A 20,208-nucleotide genomic window follows, 5' to 3' on the forward strand; every position below is an offset into this window, starting at 1 on the left:
CTAATTAATGAACAAGTCTATCTCCACCAAATCCAAAGCATTTTTGAACCTTGTGCAGACCTATTTCACAAATGTGAAATCTGAGCAATGCAATGGCACCGATCTATCCAAACTGGGGGATTCCAGAGCTTCAGGGATTTTCATTAGCCGGTCAATGTCGCTGATGCCATTTCCCATTTCTGTTAAGGAGAAATGTCTTAAGAGACTGAGAGCTTCAGTCTGCGGCTCTTCTGGAAACTACATGCAAATGTGGGAGTGAGCATTTTTCAAAGCTGGCTTACATATTCTTCCAGAGAGTCTAGCCAGAAAAATCCTGGTTTTCCTGTTCACGATTTTGTACTTCAAGTCAAATATTTAACTTGGGCACTGCCATCCAAGGCAACGCTGATATTGTACTTATCTGTCCAAGTTCCATGGCCCTCAAGGTGGAAAATTTTGTTTCAATTGAATTCTTTTCTCCAAAGAAAATGATTCAATAGAGGAGTAGTTGGGGAATTTTGGCAAATTAAAAATCACCTCTGATTAGGCCCAAAGGAAAAGGGCAATTAACCATAAAAATTGCAACCATATTTAGGATTTGGGGATGAAGCTTTTGGAAAAAATGGCAAGCAAATGTTTTTTTTTTTCATGCCAGCACCTGGCTTCAGACTTTACTGCATGTAGACTTTTCTGCTAGTGATCTTTTTAGGGTTACACCGAGGTTCCAATTTTTTGTGGCTTAGTCTCTGAAGCCGACCACAGAAATACCCCAGTTAAGGCATCAGGTGGAAATGCCAGGTCGGACAGAACCCCTTGGCATGAGGCGGCAGGGAAGAATCATGCATTCTGCAAACAGCACAGATACTTTCCACTTCACCTCTGGCTCCCAGCTGAGGTAGCCTCCTGGTTGCCCAGGGCTAAATTTTCAAATGTAGGTGCAGGGGGTTGGGGATGGGGAGGGGTGGGGGTCCTGGAGGTCAGTTCAACTCTGGGACCTGGGGTGGGCTCATTTAGGGGAGGGAATGTGTCTGCTTACTGTTATATTGTACTCTCTCAAGCACTTAGTACAGCATTCTGCACACAGTAAGTACTCAATAAATATGACAATGAATGAAGGGAAGTCTGCAGTGTTTGGCTTCAATACCAGGGATTATGTGTCCAATTCTATCTGGACCTGTTTTTTTCAAACAGTTTGGATCTGTCCTCCAAACTATACTATCCTAGTTGTTTTCCTGATCCTGATGGGGAAGTGCCTCAAAGTGTTGGAACCTGTCTTTCCACTCTGCCTGCTTTGCATGGCTCTGGATGGACTCCTCTCTGGGAATGAGGGATCAATCAATCAATCGTATTTATTGAACGCTTACTGTGTGCAGAGCACTGTACTAAGCGCTTGGGAAGTACAAGTTGGCAATGTGGGGTGGGGTAGAGGGTGGGAGAAGAGGGGTGGATGAGCCTGATGAAAGGATTAGAACTTTGATTTACAGTGTTTTCCCAGGGTGGGGCTATGATAATAGTTTAATGTTATTTTAGGATGGCCAGTGAAAACCCTGGTAGGGGAATTTTGGGGGAATTTCAGCCTACAGCTTCCATCAAGTGTTCCCAATTTGCCCAGGAAATTAATTCCAGGTTCGGGGGGGATGGTCCCTTGAATCTGAGCACAAAAGGGCAGAGAGTTTCCTCAGTGCACTAACAGGCTGGGTGGAGTAGGGGCAGGAATGGTGGGGGCGGGGGAGGGTGTCTCTGTTAGCACTACCCTCCCAAGTAGACTTCTAGACTGTAAGCCCAGACCATCTCTATATGTTGCCAATTTGTACTTCCCAAGCGCTTAGTACAGTGCTGTGCACATAGTAAGCACTCAATAAATACGATTAAATGAATGAATGAAAGTAGACCATCTGGGTTCAGAATCTTCCATCCAAGACAAGGGAAGCAGTGGGGCCTACTTGAAAGAACATGGGGTTGGGAGTCAGAGGACATGGCGCAGTGGATAGAGCATGGGCCTGGGAGTCAGAAGGTCATGGGTTCTAATCCTGGCTTCCACCACTTGTCTGCTGTGTGACCTTGGGCAAGTCACTTCAGTTCTCTGAGCCTGTTACCTCATCTGTAAAATGGAGATTGAGACTGTAAGGCCCATGTAAAACAGGGACTGTGTCCAACCCGATTTGCTTGCATCCACTCCAGCACTTAGTACAGTGTCTGGCACATAGTAGGCGTTTAACAAATACCATTATTATTATTATTATTATTATTATTATTATTATTATTATTAGTTTTGGCTCTGCCACTTGTCTGCTCTGTGACAGGCAAATCACTTAACTTCTTCTTACCTCAGTTACCTCATCTGTAAAATGGGGATGAAGACTGTGGGACATGGACTGTGTCCAACCTGATTAGCTTAATAAGTGCTTATAAAAAAAACATGGAAAATAAAAGATGTTCTTTATGGGGCATGTGCAGGTCCCTCTTTTGCAGATAGAAAGACTGAGTCCAGATAAAGAAGGTAGCACCCTGTGCTAGTAGCTGGGTTGGGAACACAAGTTGAGTGGTAAGATAGTTTAGCACCCCAGGCTCAGGGAGTGAGTGTAGTGGATACATCAACTTGTACTTCCCAAGCGCTTAGTACAGTGCTCTGCACACAATAAGCGCTCAATAAATACGGTTGAATTAATGAATGAATCAAGTCAGGTAGAAACCTGGTTCTCTAAAGAAAACTGCTTTGGAAAGAGCTGGGTGGAGGTGGGGATGGGACATTTTGCTTTTGCTATTGCTCTGACATAGAAGACCTAGTTATTATTTGGCATTTCATACTGGTGCTTCTGGCTAGGTCCTAGAATTGGCCTATTTAGAAAATTCAATATATCTTTAAAAAAAAAACTAACAAAAAGCACCATAATTGTTTATTCTCATAATGGACCTTCGAGCTGCTTTCTTGTAAGCTAGGCTACATCTATTTATTCCGGTAGGCAGTTCAAAGGGTTTGCTACATCAAAAGGAAAACCAACAAATCGATCGTTTCCTCTCAGAACAGCCTTAATACTTTTTGAGAGAAACCTGTTGCTAAGAAGATACTGGGATTTCTTTTAACAATGACAATCAGACAATGGTCCTCAGCCACAGGCTGTTTAAAATCTGGTTCCCTTTGAGTTTAGATGATAGCTTTCTCCTCTTCTTCCTATCCTTTTAACAGTTTCTCCTTCTCTCCTTCTCTCCTTTGTATTTTGGAAGCCAAGATTAATGACTTAAATGCATAAGGTGCTTAAAACTTACACACATCCGTCATTTCTCCAGGTATTGAACTGAGGCCCTCAGGAGCCAATATTCACCTGGGAATAATAGGCTTCACCCACTCAGCCTTTCATTAGCAATATCAGAACAAACCTGAGGCTACACCCACTTCTCTATCCACCAAATGAAGAAAGATAAGGACTAGTATGCTCCCTTTCTCCCTCCCTATTGCATACCCACCTAACTTTCCACTTTACCTAAGAACGTGCTATTTTGTGTTTTGCCAGTTTTGTAATTTTGCTTTCTGCCAAATGCTTTGGAAATTTCACCCCTTTTAAAAATGACAAACTAAGTTGAGAAAAAGAGTCAAGGGCTTTCTTCATGCAGCGCAACATGTAGTCATTTACTTTTTTTTAATGGCATTTATTAAGCGCTTACTATGTGCAAAGCACTGTTCTAAGCACTAGGGCGGTTACAAGATGATCAAATTGTCCCACAGGGGGCTCACAGTCTTAATCCCCATTTTACAGCTGAGGTAACTGAGGCCCAGAGAAGTTAAGTGACTTGCCCAAAGTCACACAGCTGACAAGTGGCAGAGCCGGGATTTGAACCCATGATCTCTGACTTCAAAGCCCAGGCTCTTTCCAATGAGCCACGCTGCTTCTTATATTCTTCCTTATATTACTAGTTTAAGTATCTATGATGATATGAAACTTTGATTATCTTAATGGTCTCCCCACCAGTCTGAATGTAAGTACTGTTTATGTACTGAACAGCAAGTAACCCCCTCAAGGAAATGTCAAAAAAGTCTTTCAGAGCTTTGTCCCACATCAAACATTTGCTTTAGATTGGCTGTTAATTCAAAATGGGCTTCCAAATTAAATATTTTAAATGCAATGCCTGATTTTTTTTGTGTGTGTGTGTGTGTGTGTGTGTGTCTCTCTGAAGGTAGAGCAAGCATCTGAAAGCTGGAGTACGGGCTTGCGAGTCAGAGTTCTGGGTTCTAATCCCAGCTCCACCACTTATCAGCTGTGTGACTTTGGGCAAGTCACTTAACTTCTCCATGCCTCAGTTGCCTCATCTGTAAAATGGGGATGAGCCCCATGTGGGACAACCTGATTACCTTGTATCTCCCCAGCACTTAGAACAGTGCTTGGCACATAGTAAGCACTTAACAAATAGCATCATTATTATTGTTAACAAAAGGGAGAGCCATGGTTTGGATTCCCCAGGTCCCCTCCTGGATACCTTGGGCCAAGTCAGCGGCTCCATAACAGACTTGCTCAACCATTTCAGTGTGCCCTGGGGGAAAATTCATCATGGAGCCTTTTACCAGAATGGAAGGCTACATATCATTGCTATTCCCCAACAAGGCACTGTCATGCCACTTCTCACACCATGACTGAGAATCGAGGTGTTGTCTACCAGGTTCAAACTATTTTTTAAATCCTCCCATAGGGAGAAAGGAAAGTTTCAAGGGTAGCATTGCCCAAGGGTTTTCTGGGCCCCAGCAGAAACTTTGCCAGTTGGTCATGGAAATCAAATTTGCAAAAGTGCCTGAAGAAAAGGACTCAGGTACTTCATTAGCTTGTCCCCGGATCCCAGCCACAGCGTGGAACTCCTAGCCTGTTGACAGTTCAAGCTCCTAAACTCTGAGATCCAAGATGGAGGGTTAAACTCCACCCTGCAGCTAGTTAAGGGAGAGGGGAAGCTTTTTCCATTTGTTTGCCCTGGGTTGGGACAAATAGAATACGACTGCAAATATTCACCTCTCTCAAAATATGCTTAAAATCCAAATTGGCAAGTGAATTCAAACACACCAAGTGGCCCATTTAGTGGTGGTAGAGATAATATCAATCAATGGTGTTTATCGAGCGCTTACTGTAGGCAGAGCACTGTACTGTTTCTAGACTGTGAGCCCGTTGTTGGGTAGGGGCCATCTCTATATGTTGCCGGCTTGTACTTCCCAAGTGCTTAGTACAGTGCTCTGCACACAGTAAGCGCTCAATAAATATGATTGAATTGAATGAATGAATACTAAGCATCTGGGAGAGTACAATCCAACAGAGTTGGCAGACACGATGCCTGCCCACAGTGAGCTCACAGTCTAGAGGGAAGAAGAGTTACCTTTCATTACATACATTAAATATGTCATCCAAACTGCTTTTAAAGTGCAGATTTGGAAATGGCAATTTGTCAAGAGCAGTCATGGGGTGGGGAAATGGGAGAGGGGATGGATGAGAGGGAGGGGTCCCACTCAGGAGCTGTTACCCTGGGGCGTTTCTGTCCAAAGAAAGAAACTCACTGAGCCCTGTATAACCAGTGAGTTTGGAAATGACTCCTTCAAATGCAACATCTAGGGACAGGTGGTTTCTTGAATAATAGTCTCATGCTCAGTTGGATCCTGGTCAGACCCGTCTCGGTGGAGGATGGCCCATTATGGAATCATTAAAGCAGACAAGCACATTATCACTTCAGTGAAAAACTAGACTCCTTGTACCTTCCTCTCGCCACAGTATGTTTGCCACTGCAGCAGCAGAGAATTGGGGAAGCCGGAAAGTCATCAAGAGAAAAGAAAACAAAGCAAGATCAACACCTTCATCGTAGGGATTCAATTACAGAGTAAAGTTTAAGAAAGATCTCTGTAGGTTTTCATACTCTTCATAAAAAGATTCAGAAAAAGATATACTGGAAATAAATGGTTGTCTCCAACACCAAATTCACCTTCCTGGCATATGAAGAGAATACACCCCTGAATATGTCTCTATGTAATGGGCTCTATGCAGCCATGTGAAATTATGACTTGAGTTAAAAAGGTGCCAGTGGAAGGAGTGATTTTCCATAAGCTTTACACACCAAACGATGAATAACAAACCTTTCTCCAAAGACAAGAACTGCTCATTATCACACCTAAAAGACTGCTGGGACTTCTTCTGGGAATGTATAGCAATAAGACCCTGTGTTCATTTAGAATTCACAGTATCCTTAGGGAGATTTCCCCTGAAATTCTGTCTTTAATATTTCACAATCATTTCATTTGGCTCCACAGAATAGCACTTTGTTTCTTTCAAATTAGGGAAAATGCGCTTCATCTGAAGGGGTTTAATATGCCTAGATTCCTGAGCAGGACAGCTCCTCTTGGTTGGGTAAAAGTGCTTGTAGTGGCCTCACCCCTCACTGCATCAGGAGCTGACAGGTCATGGCTTCTATCCCCACTCAGTTACTGATGCCCAAGATAAATCCTGGGGCCCTGGCAGTGTTTCCGGGCCTAAACTGTGGGCAACAGGAAGCCCATTTAGTCTGTGCACCACTGGGGCCCTGGCTAGATACTGTATTTACTCACATAATTGCCCCACTGTAAAATTCCCATCCTGAGGAGGGATCCCTCCACCAGACCCTACCCAACTCATACAGACCCCGGAAAGCCACCGACCGAAATCTCCCCTCCCATGGTGGGTAGGGGAGAAGATCCGGTGGGTCACTGGATCCAGGGACTGAAGACACAGGAGGAACAGCCCTGTATTTGTTTGGAATGACAGAAACCATATTGGATTGATTTATTTAGGGATTAAAGTGACAAAAGCAAATAGATTTGCTTTTGGCTTAAAAACATCTCTTAAAAGTAAAGGAACAAGTAAGCTTACGGGTCTTTCTGGCCGAGTCTTCAATAAAGAGAGAAGAAATGTCCTCATCCACCCCCACCTCATTTTTAGCGATACAGGTATAGGCACCGGTGTCTTCATAGCGGACACTGCGGATGTGCAGTTCGCTCCCATTAGCTGTGAAGAGAGTCAAAAAACCACATCCCTGGCATGTCAGAATCACTGTCTACAACTTGTATCCTGGGGGTCCCAGCATCAACCAGAGTACTCTGTCTTTGCTCTTGAAGAGTTTGGGGCTTCACAGCTTGATCAGGCAGAAGCCAGGGCTGGAAAGCAGTTGAAAAATCATTCTGCATGGTTTTATATGCATTCCTTCCACAGAGAAAGGCAGGCAGATTCTGTGAAATGTTGGGTGGAGGAAGCTAGGCCCAGACCATTGGGCCAGGAGAGCAATGCTATCAAACTGTCCCCCGCACCATGGAAAGCTTCCTGAGGGAATGGTTCATGTCCACTTACTCTATTGGATTCTCGCAAGTACTTAGTACAGTGCTCTGCACATAGTAAGCGCTCAATAAATACGATTGATGATGATGACTTAGGACAGTGCTCTGCACACAGTAAGTGCTCAGTAAATACCACTGATTAATGGATTGATAAACTGGCATTCACATTTGGAAAATCCAACACTAGTGTCTAAACTCTCAAAGCTTATTAAAAGTACATCTCCTCCAAGAGGGCTTCCCAGACTAAGCCCTCATCTCCTCTTCTTCCACTCCCTTCTGTGTTGCCTTTACACTTGTATTTGCACCCTTTAGTCACCCAACCCTCAGCCCCACTGCACTTATGTGCAGGTTTGTAATTTATTTATTCATATTAATGCCTATCTCCTCCTCTAGGCTGCAAGCTCATTATGGGCAGAGACTGTGTCTACTTACTCTATTATAATGTACTCTTCCAAGAGTTTAGTGCAATGCTCTGAACACAGTAAGTACTCAATAAATATGATTGACTGGGCAGGTATATGAGGTGGTTGAAAAGTGAGTCTGGGGATGTAGCCATGACTGTTACATGCTGTGATCCTCCCTCTAGGATACGAAGACTCCAATAGCCAGTGGCTGTCCTGGGATCATCTTTAGGTTTTCCTGTTTTATATAAGCATCATCCATCTCTATTCCCTACATACGCATTTCAATCAATCATATTGAGTGCTTACTGTGGGCAGAGCGCTGCATAATCGCTTGGGAGAGTACAATATAATGACACATTCCCTGTCCACAATGAGCTTATAGTCTTATCCTTAGTATATATGGACATTCATTTGTACATTTAATGATTTATTCTAATTGGACTAATGTCACAATGTTCATTTACTCTATTTGTATATATTTCTATCTCTGCTTTCCCCATTAGGAGCATATGGGTTGGGAAATGTGTCTTTTCAAATCTGCTTTTGAATGAGCATGACCTAGTGAAAAGAGCACCGGGTTGGGAGTCAAAGGACCTTGATTTCAATCCTGGCTCTATAACTTGCCTGCTGTGTGACCTTGGGCAAGTCACAACTTCTCTGGGCTTAAGCTGGGGTTCAATACCTGTTCGACTTAGACTGTGAGCCCAAAGAGGGTCAGGGACTATGTCCAATCTATCTTGTATTTACTTCAGTGCTTAGTTCCACGCTTGGCACATAGTAGGTGCCTAACAAATAACACTGTTATTGTTATCATTATTATTATTAATAATAATAATTTTCTCAAATGCCTAGGGTAGCACCTAGCTCCCAGTAGGTGCTTAACAAATACCATATCACTGTTATTACTACTACTACTACTACTACTACTTTTGCTAGATGCACCCCCAGAAAGGTTTGCTATTCCCATGACATAAATTACCTCATGTGTTCGCTAAAAACACTGAATATCTCTAGGGGAATTGCCTTCCTCTTTGTGGCCCAAAGATAAAAGAATGATTTGTTTGTACAAATTGTTTTTTTACTGATCATTAAAAATCATTTTCACTTTTCAATGGATTTAAAATAATCCTCTCTGCTCTTCACATCCTCGGAATAAGTTGTTTACTGTGACAGGCAGAGTTTTAACGGGATAATTAATTTGGCTCAGATTAGGAGATGAAGATGGACAGCAGGTAAAGTAAAGCATTCAAAGTTCACCTCCACCTGTCAGTTGCAGAAATGAAAGATTCCCAGCTGGCATTTTAACAGCAGGCTATTCAGTCATTGGAGACTGCTGCACAATACAATATCAATTTTGTTAAAGTTGGATGGAAGAAATATAACCGCCTGTTGCAGAGAGACCACATCCATAGCCAACCCAGGTCTCCCTAAATGGTCGGAACAAACCTGATTCTTTCATAATCTCGGCTGTGGAAAACTAAACCTTACAGTTCAACTGCAAATAGTCTAATGGGCTCAGGTGTCAAGGATGCAAAGAATCTGAAACTGGCTCTTACCTAAAAGTGTCAGCTGCTTGGACAATTTTGGTATGATGCCCATGCCGTTTTTTAGCCAAGAAATTCTGGGGGCGGGAATGCCTTCTGCATGACATTTCAGACTTGCGGAGACTCCTGGTTCCTGGGCTTGTGTTTCAGGGTGAACTCGAATGACGGGTGGCACTGAGGAGAGAAACCATAAGAATTGGAACCAAACTCACCAGCTTTCTAATTCTGCTTCCCAAAGTACCGGCTCTGGGGTGTACCCGGAATGAGACCGGGAGAGATAAACCAGCTCCATTCCAAATCCACAGGTAAAATGGTGGTTCTATCACAATGGATTCTGGGCAAAAAGCCACAGAGGTAACCCATGAAATAAATATTTCTAATAATAACATTGTCTGCATTTTTGTTTCCATTTTTCTTCACTAATCTTCATTTAAACCAGAGATGCCCAGATTTTTAATACTTTTAAACTAAAACATTGAGGAAAAAATTATAACTGAAATATCTCTCATTCTGAAATAGTGAAATAAAGATAAGTTGTTTCTTTTATTACACAGCAGTTAATTTATTGAAAGGAGACATTTAATGAAGCACCTCTAGATACCCATTGGCAGAAGTACTAATTAGATTAGAGTTAGACAAGACCATTGATTTCCAATCCCATGGATTTCAGCCCTAAATTCAATCACTCTTTAATAATAAAAATAATAATAATAATAATGGTGGTATTTATTAAGCGCTTGCTATGTGCCAAGCACTGTTCTAAGCACTGGGGTAGATACAAGGTGATCAGGTTGTCCCATATTGGGCTCACAGTCTTAATCCCCATTTTCCAGATGAGGTAGCTGAGGCACAGAGAAGTTAATTATTATTATTATTAAGTGACTTGCCCAAAGTCACACAGCTGACAATAATAATAATAATGATGGCATTTATTAAGCACTTACTATGGGCAAAGAACTGTTCTAAGTGCTGGGGAGGTTACAAGGTGGTCAGGTTGTCCCACGGGGAGCTCACAGTGTTAATCCCCATTTTACAGATGAGGTAACTGAGGCACAGAGAAGTTACGTGACTTGCCTAAAGTCACACAGCTGAAAATTTGCAGAGCCGGAATTTGAACCCCTGACCTCTGACTCCAAAGCCCATGCTCTTTCCATTGATCCACACTGCTTCCCTTTGCTAACTCACCTTGGCTTGGAGGGAGTCCACAAATAATTCTGAGAGATAAACACACAGTTTTTGGTGTAGAGACTGCTGCATTCTCCTTAATGGCCAGGGATCGTGTCTAATTTTAACCTGTAATTTTTCCTAGTGCTCAAAATGGTGCCTGGTCCCTAATAAATACTATTAGTACTACCATTCTATTTATTCTTGAGATTTAATGATTCAAGGTCTGTGAATGATACCTCTTTTGGGCATTTCATCATCAATCGCATTTATTGAGCGCTTACTATGTGCAGAGCACTGTACTAAGTGCTTGGGAAGTACAAATTGGCAACATATAGAGACAGTCCCTACCCAACAGTGGGCTCACAGTCTAAAAGGGGGAGACAGAGAACAAAACCAAACATACTAACAAAATAAAATAAATAGAATAGATATGAACAAATAAAATACATAAATAAATAGAGTAATAAATATGTGCAAACATATATACATATATACAGGTGCTGTGGGGAAGGGAAGGAGGTAAGATGGGGGGGATGGAGAGGGGGGCGAGGGAGAGAGGAAGGAAGGGGCTCAGTCTGGGAAGGCCTCCTGGAGGAGGTGAGCTCTCAGCAGGGCCTTGAAGGGAGGAAGAGAGCTAGCTTGGCGGATGGGCAGAGGGAGGGCATTCCAGGCCCGGGGGATGACGTGGGCCAGGGGTCGATGGTGGGACAGGCGAGAGCGAGGTACGGTGAGGAGATTAGCGGCGGAGGAGCGGAGGGTGCGGGCTGGGCTGTAGAAGGAGAGAAGGGAGGTGAGGTAGGAGGGGGCGAGGTGATGGAGAGCCTTGAAGCCCAGGGTGAGGAGTTTCTGCCTGATGCGCAGATTGATTGGTAGCCACTGGAGATTTTTGAGGAGGGGAGTAATATGCCCAGAACGTTTCTGGACAAAGATAATCTGGGCAGCAGCATGAAGTATGGATTGAAGTGGAGAGAGACACGAGGATGGGAGATCAGAGAGAAGGCTGATGCAGTAGTCCAGACGGGATAGGATGAGAGCTTGAATGAGCAGGGTAGCAGTTGGGATGGAGAGGAAAGGGCGGATCTTGGCAATGTTGTGGAGCTGAGACCAGCAGGTTTTGGTCACAGCTTGGATGTGAGGGGTGAATGAGACAGCGGAGTCGAGGATGACACCAAGGTTGAGGGCTTGTGAGACGGGAAGGATGGTAGTGCCATCAACAGAGATGGGAAAGTCAGAGAGAGGGCAAGGTTTGGGAGGGAAAACAAGGAGTTCAAATGATTCATCCAGTCTTTGTACTGGAACCCAAACCAGACTACAAGCTCCTTGAGGGCAGGTACCATTTCATTTATTTCTAATGCAGGAACCACTGGAGTCACACGGGAGTAAAATGGGAAGAGGATTGCCTCATATGCTCCAAGTTCACACTATCCTTAGAAGCATACTAAGTGCTGGGGTAGATACGAGATAATCAGGTTGGATCCAGTCCATGCCCCCCTGGGTTCTCTCAGTCTTAATTCCCATTATACAGATGAGGTAACTAAGGCACAGGGAAGTTAACTGACTTGCCCAAGGTGACACACCAGACAAATGACAGAGACAGGATTAGAAACCAGGTCCTCTGACTCCCAGGCCTGTGCTCTTTCCAGTAGGCTATGCTAATTCTCCCCACTCCCTTTCACTTCTACATCATCCGTGCATTGGATTTGTACCCTTTAAGCACTTGATATTCATCCCACCTACAGCCCCACAGCACTTATGCACATATCCATAAGGTATTTTAATATCTTTCTCCCTGTCCAGAATCTAAGTTTCTTGTTGGTCATATCTATCAACTCTATTGAATAGTACACTCCCAAGCACTTAGTACAGTGCTCTGCAATCAGTAAGCACTCAATAAATACCACTGATTGATCAATTGATTGATAGGTCTACTGAAACATGGAAATCAAACCACAATTCCCAACATAATAATAATAATAATAACTATGATACTTGTTCATCATCATCATCATCAGAAGAAGAATACTTGTGGTATTTGTTAAGTGATTACTATATGCCAAGTACTGTTCTAAGCACTGGGGTAGATAAAAGTTAATCAGCTTGGACACAGTCCCTATGCCACATGGAGCTCACATTGTTAATCCCCATTTTACAGATGAAGTAACTAAGGCCTAGAGACGTTAAATGACTTGCCCAAGGTCACACAGAAGACATGTGGTAGAGATGGGATTAAAAGCCAGATCTTTCTGATTCCCAGGCCCATGCTCTATCTACTACGGCACTCTGCTTCTCGATGGGAACTGGCGGTTGGGGATGAGAATGCTGAGGGAGAGGGCTTACTGCTGGGGATTGGTGGTTGGGACCCAATATACAGGTTAAGAAGGGCTACAGCTGGGGTCAAGTGGGTGGGATGGAGGATAATTGTGCAAAATTCCAAGCAGCTGGCAAGATACTGGACATGGTCAAAAGAAGTTACCTAGGTCATTTTAATGCAAATGAGTTGGAGATAAAAGGCCAAAATGACCACAAAACATCCAATGCACCAGTGACATTTCGTAGCACGCAAGGACTCAGTCAAGAGAGAGGCTTTCAGAAGCCTGAATAGTGAATTATAACTCAAAGAAAATGTGCAATAGGTGGGCGGGATGCCCAAATGGAAGAGATCCAGGTCTGTGCAGACCATAAGCCAACATCACTAAAGACATTATATGGCCCAGTTCATGCCAACGAAGGACCTCTAAAGAGTGAAAACACCACCATCTCATCAGAAATGGGGGAATCCTAAAAAATACAAGAATATTTCAATGTTCTCCCCAATATGCCTTCAACTACTGAAGATGAAGCCCTGCAAAACATACAAAACTTTCCAATGACCCAAACTACTGGGAGAATCATATTTATTGAGCACTAACTATGTGCAGAGCACTGTACTAAGCACTTGAAAAGTACAAATCTACATCTCTGCCCCTGCTCTCTCCCCCTCCCTCCAGGCTCGCATCTCCTCCTGCCTTCAGGACATCTCCATCTGGATGTCCGCCCGCCACCTAAAGCTCAACATGTCGAAGACTGAGCTCCTTGTCTTCCCTCCCAAACCTTGTCCTCTCCCTGACTTTCCCATCTCTGTTGACGGCACTACCATCCTTCCCGTCTCACAAGCCCGCAACCTTGGTGTCATCCTCGACTCTGCTCTCTCATTCACCCCTCACATCCAAGCCGTCACCAAAACCTGCCGGTCTCAGCTCCGCAACATTGCCAAGATCCGCCCTTTCCTCTCCATCCAAACTGCTACCCTGCTAATTCAAGCTCTCATCCTATCCCGTCTGGACTACTGCACTAGCCTTCTCTCTGATCTCCCATCCTCGTGTCTCTCTCCACTTCAATCCATACTTCATGCTGCTGCCCGGATTATCTTTGTCCAGAAACGCTCTGGACATATTACTCCCCTCCTCAAAAACCTCCAATGGCTACCGATCAATCTGCGCATCAGGCAGAAACTCCTCACCCTGGGCTTCAAGGCTGTCCATCACCTCGCCCCCTCCTACCTCACCTCCCTTCTCTCCTTCTACTGCCCAGCCCGCACCCTCTGCTCCTCCACCACTAATCTCCTCACTGTACCTCGCTCTCGCCTGTCCCGCCATCGACCCCCGGCCCACGTCATCCCCCGGGCCTGGAATGCCCTCCCTCTGCCCATCCCCCAAGCTAGCTCTCTTCCTCCCTTCAAGGCCCTGCTGAGAGCTCACCTCCTCCAGGAGGCCTTCCCAGACTGAGCCCCTTCTTTCCTCTCCCCCTCGTCCCCCTCTCCATCCCCCCGTCTTGCCTCCTTCCCTTCCCCACAGCACCTGTATATATGTATATATGGTTGTACATATTTATTACTCTATTTATTTATTTATTTATTTATTTTACTTGTACATTTCTATCCTACTTATTTTATTTTGTTGGTATGTTTGGTTCTGTTCTCTGTCTCCCCCTTTTAGACTGTGAGCCCACTGTTGGGTAGGGACTGTCTCTATGTGATGCCAATTTGTACTTCCCAAGCGCTTAGTACAGTGCTCTGCACATAGTAAGCGCTCAATAAATACGATTGATTGATTGACTGATTGATTGATTACAAATCAGTAACATATAGAGAGGGTCCCTACCCAACAACAGGCTCACAGTCTTGCCTGTTCTTTCTCTGATCTAGACTGGGAGCCCCATGTAAGATCTGGTTATCTTGTATCTACCCCAATGCTTAGTATAGTGCTTGGCACACATTAAGCACTTAATAAATATAACAGTTATTGTTATTATTAATAATATTTCCCAAGCACTTAGTACAGTATTCTGCACACAGTAAGCATTCAATAAATACCATTGATTGATTATGCCAAGGTTTGCATGAGGGAGGTGACAGAGAGGGAGGTGGTGTTATCTAGGAGGTGATAAGAGAAAATCAGTGGGAGGACAGAGTTTGGGTGGGAAGATGAGGAGTTCTGTTTTGGACATGTTAGGTTTGTGGTGTTGGGACATCCAAGTAGAAGTGTTTTGAAGGCAGGAGAAAATGTGAGACTGCAGAGGAGAGTAGTCAGATACTGGGGAGGTAGATTTGGAAATCACCCATGTAGAGATGGGGGTTGAAGGAGTATGTGTAGATGGAGAATACAAGTGGACCCAGCCTTGAGGACTCATACAGTCAAGGGCTGGGATGCAGAGGAGAAGCCTGTGAAAGAGACTGAGAAGAAGTGGCCAGAGGAATAGGAGGAGAACCAGGAGAAGACAGTGTCAGTGAAGCCAAAGTTAGATACTCTTTCCAGGTTCTAATCCCTCCTCTGCCACTTGTCTGCTGTGTGACCTTGGGCAAGTCACAACTTCTCTGTGCCTCAGTTACTTCATTTGTAAAATGGAGATTAAGACTGAGCTCCATGTGGGTCATGGACTGTGTCTAACCTATCTTGTAATAATAATAATAATAATAATAATAATAATAATGATGGTATTTATTAAGCACTTACTATGTGCAAAGCACTGTTCTAAGTGCTGGAGAGGTTACAAGGTGATCAGGTTGTCCCACATGGGGCTCACAGTCTTTATCCTCGTTTTACAGATGAGGGAACTGAGGCCCAGAGAAGTGAAGTGACTTGCCCAAAGTCACACAGCTGATAAGTGGCGGAGCCGGAATTTGAACCCATGATCTTGGACGCCAAAGCCCGTACTCTTTCCACTGGGCCACGCTGCTTCTCTAAGGATTTAGGGGGTTCGGGTGGAGGGGATTTGGGGGATAGGGGGTGAAGGGTCTGGGGAAGGCTCCAGGCTGACTTCGTGGCTCCCTTTACAGTGTGTTAGCCTCCTATCCCCAGAGCTTACCCCCACCTTACCTCCTTCAATCAATCAATCGTATTTATTGAGTGCTTACGGTGTGCAGAGCACTGTACTAAGCACTTGGTATCTACCTCAGCACTTAGTAAAGCGCCTGGCACATAATAGGTGCTCAACAAATACCATTAAAAAATACAGGCCTATTTTCCTGACATGATGGTGGGGGCATAAAGGGGAATGGAGGTAGAGGAATCCTGATGAATTAAAGAGAACATGTTTTCAGTACTATAGCAATGGAGATGGCTCACCCAACATACCCATAATTCTCATTCAGCCTAGCACCACCTTTTCATAACGATTTCATAATGACAAGATACTAAGTCTTCTTCTTCAATGGAAAAAAAGGAATCTCCACTATTTTTAACTTTCCCATTTCAACTTAGGAGCTCAGGAGAAGAGCAAACAAGAACACGAGGAACAATCTACAAGCCCCCTCAAATGACTGTCAACTAAAGGGATCGGTCTTGGTAACCCTGGACAATCCTGGATTCTTCTATCTCCCGAAGATCCGCAAGTACAGTCCAAGTGTACTTGCACAGATCAAGTTGGTCTGTGGCTTTCCATGGCCCTCAAAGAAACTACGCCAGGGAACCAGGTTTGCTATTTCTGCCTCTTTCATTATGATAGTTTAAATTGAGAGAACTTGAAAGAGAAGACCGTGGGGCCCTGGGAGTCAACCAGAGACTGTGCTTGTTTTCTCAAAGATGGACTAAAAATTCAGTTGCCTCAAATGTTTAGATGGCTTTTGGTCTCTTGAGATCTAGGCTCCATCAGGACGAACGAACAAATTCCAAGTGAAAGAGCTGAATGCATCTCGTTCCAAGAGTCTGTCAGAGTGAGTTTACTGCCTGCAGGGGATTATTTCTATAAGTTGCATTTGGAATTGTAAAGGGAATAGAAGAGATGGCTGGGTTTCATAATGAAGTGGTCAGACTGTCCAAGGGAGGGTTTTTTTTTCCAGTTTGGGTCACGAATGAACAGTCGGGAGAGGCTTTGCTACAGAGCTCTCAAAATGGAAAAAAATGGGAATCCAACTTGCTGGTTCTATCCCCCAGGCCTCTTAAAAAGGCTTTGCCTGGAAGTACAAAGTGACTGAAAGATCTAGGGGGGAAAAAAATCTCTCTACCCTTACTAGTTTGCACTCCATGGCTCCCCCTGGCATGTAGCTGGGACAAGGAGCAAGAAAGGCTTTGGCTACTTCCTCTGTTAGCCAGCCCAGCATTCAACATTGTTCCCTGGGGCTGGGACAGTTACCCTGTCTCCTCGGGGAAGAGCGAGGTGGGGGGAATCTGGCTGCGATGTTTGATTCTAGAGAGTCCCCCAAATGGACACGCTGTGACACCGAAGTAGGAAGGCTGTTTAGGAAAGGAGCTGAGATAGGAAGGCTGGAAGCCTGGAAGACGAAAGGCACAAGATCATCCTTCAATGGTACCTGCTGACCAGAGGTGTGGAACTATCCAGGACAAGGACGAAGTGAAAGCCACCTTCTTTCCATTTCCAGAAACTATGGCACGGAACCACCGTTTCTAGCCAAAGGTACCACTTTGTCTTGGGCTCAGCTCCATCTGTTAACAGAGGCATCAATGTCAACAGATTTTTTAAAAATGCTATTTGTTAAGCTCTTACTATGTGCCAGGCATTGTACAAAGGGCTGGGGTAGATTCAAGATAAACAGGTTAGACACAGTCTATGTTCCCACATGGAGCTCAGAGTCTTAATCTTCATTTTACAGATGGGGTAACTAAGGCACAGAGAAGTTATGGGATTTGCCCAAGATCATGCAGCAGACAAGTGGCAGAGCAGGGAATAGAACTAAGTTCCTTCTGACTCCCAGGACCATAGTCTATCTACTAGACCAAGCTGCTTCTCCATGTCAGATATCTGCTGTGTGACCCTGGGCAAGTCACTTCATTTTCCTGTGCCTCACTTACCTCAACTGTAAAATAGGGATTAAGACTGTGAGTTCCTTGTGGGACCTGGACTATGTCCAACCTGACTACCTTGTATCTAATCCAGCGCTTAGTACGAAGTCTGGCATATAGTAAGTGCTTAACAAATACCATAAAAAAAATCTTCAGGTTTCCCAGTTTCCAAGTCACTGCTGGGGAAGTGGAAGAAGCTGCCAAATTTCCTTCTGGGCAAAAGCAGACTGGGCTTGTCTGAGTCCCAGTGATGTGGGTCTGGAGCTCATAAATTTCCAATAGTTTCCGGTGGCTGACAAGCTGGAAGAGCTGAGGAGGGGCCAGTCATTGTCTAGCAGTATCCGGGCCTTCTTGTTAAGAGTCTGTTCAAGTTGTTGCCCCTGGAACAGTGCTCTGCACAGACTTTTTTAACCCTGGTAACTTCGTGGAAACAGGCTGGTTTAATACATTTCTGGTTGCCCTATTCTTTGTGCTTCCCTGGAAGGGAAGCTTGGAAAAGGAATGCACACTGCCTCGGGGAGCTGTTGGAACAGAATCCATCGCTTCAGGAAGATCATATCCAACAATAATAAAATGTGATGCTTAGTTCTGCACCTTCAAAAATGGATCGCTCACATTTAAGCATTCCAAATAATAACTGGTTATCTCATGAGGACAACAATTTTTTGCTCAAGGTAAAAATGGAGCAACACATTTACTTGGTATTTAATCTACATTTCCATTTTATAGGTGGACACATTTTATTTATCCTGTAGCCTTGAAGTTCTTTCCATTTCTTAATATTCTTTCCCAAAGATGCTTATTTCCCTATTTCTTTCCCCTTTACCACTAGTTTATTTCCCTCTAATACCAACCTCTGCACAGTCTCTGGGTCTCCCCTCTCCCATCGTTGTCCCCTTGCTCACAACATTACAATAATAATAATAATAATAATAATAATAATAATGATGACAATAGTACTTGTTAAGTGCTTACTATGTGCCAGACACTGTATTAAGCACTGGGATAGATACAAGATGATCAGGTTGGACACAGTCCCTGTCCCACACAGGGCTCACAATCTTATTTCCCATTTTGCAGATGAGGTAACTGAGGCACAGAGAAGTGAAGTGATTTGCCCAAGTTCACACAGCAGACAAGTGGCGGAGCCGGAATTAGAACCCAGGACCTTCAGACACCGAGGCTCATGCCCTATCCACTAGGACATGCTGCTTCTCTAGGCCACACCCTCCCTCATTCCAGGAACTCCCTCCCTCTATGAATCTGACATATCTGCACAATCTCTATCTTCAAAGCCCTGCTGAATCATTTCTTCTCCAGGAAGCCTTCCCTGAGCAAGCCCTCATTCCCCAACCTTATTTCCTCTCCTTCATGCCTCATCCATGCACTTAGTCCCACCACCTAAGCACTTAGGTATTCACCTCAGCCCCCCTCCCACAGCACTTTTGTACATTTCCTTATCTACAGTTGCTTCCCTTACCTGTAGTGAGTTATTAGATGATGCACTCCTTAAGGGTAGGCATCATGCCTACCAACTGTATTGCATTCACCTAAGCACTTAGCACAAAGCTCTGCCCACAGTAAGGGCTCAATAAATTCCATTGACTGATAGAACCTAACATGCAATGGGTAGGAACAGTTTTCACATCAAGTCCAGGAAATGACTCCCCTGCCCCCAAATCCAAGCACAAAGCATCCATCCATTTAAGTGAAACCCCATAAATCCTAAGGGGTAGTAGCTCATCCCTCTATTGTTACCTTCTCCTTCTCCCCAGCAAAACATGCAAAAATTGCTTGTACAGTTGTGTTTCAAATTTACTGGCATATTTATGCTGCCTCTCATCTTGCCTTCCTCTCATCTGGTAAGGATGTATCCTTCCCATCCACAATAGTTTTCTGTCATACATTGAGAAGGCTTAAAAGTGAAGGTGTTCTAAAATGTTCTTGGTAAACCAAGTGTGATGGTTGTTTTCTTTACTAAAACAATTATGCTTAAAAAGTGGTGAGAAAAGCAGTATAAGCAGCATGTCCTGGTGGATAGAGCACAGGCTTGGGAGTCAGTACGAACTGAGTTCTAATCCTGGCACCACCAATTGCCTGCTGTGTGACCTTGGGCAGGTCACTTCACTTCTCTGTGCCTCAGTTACCTTATCTATAAAATGGGGATTAAGACTGGGACCCCCATGTGGGCCAGGGACTGTGTCCAACCTGATTATCTTGCATCTACCCCAGTGTTTAGTACAGTGCCTGGCACAAAGCAAGCGCTTAACAAATACCATAAAAAAAGAAAATGGCAGAAACAGACAAATAAATGTTGAAGGCAAGCAAAATAGCACTTTCCATTAATCACTGCAAAGATTGTCAAACCAATGACAGTCTGAATATGTAGATCATGTGCTAACTGCTTGGGAGAATATAACAGATGTGAAAGCCATGATTCCTTCTAATAGGGAGACAGGTAAATACTTGATTATTTTTTAAAAAATTGTGGAGGCAGGGAGAAGAAA

At 44.1% G+C, this 20,208-nt stretch overlaps 1 protein-coding gene across 2 annotated transcripts in view; it reads right to left on the minus strand.

Annotated features, from left to right (window-relative positions):
• The window catches only part of FSTL4 (follistatin like 4), a 685,476-nt gene that overhangs the window by 24,922 nt on the left and 640,346 nt on the right, over nucleotides 1–20,208 (minus strand). Inside the window, exons 9-11 of one of the 2 annotated variants that reach the window (XM_038772897.1) lie at nucleotides 9,270–9,431; nucleotides 6,849–6,983; nucleotides 5,705–5,731 (exon numbers count right to left, since the gene is read on the minus strand). In XM_038772897.1, coding sequence (XP_038628825.1) covers nucleotides 5,705–5,731; nucleotides 6,849–6,983; nucleotides 9,270–9,431 — 324 coding nt within the window. The remainder of the gene's footprint in view (nucleotides 1–5,704; nucleotides 5,732–6,848; nucleotides 6,984–9,269; nucleotides 9,432–20,208) is intronic. The other variant, XM_038772898.1, reaches the window with a different exon arrangement.

This window comes from Tachyglossus aculeatus, chromosome X1 (genome assembly GCF_015852505.1).
Source record: "Tachyglossus aculeatus isolate mTacAcu1 chromosome X1, mTacAcu1.pri, whole genome shotgun sequence".
Taxonomy (NCBI): domain Eukaryota; kingdom Metazoa; phylum Chordata; class Mammalia; order Monotremata; family Tachyglossidae; genus Tachyglossus; species Tachyglossus aculeatus.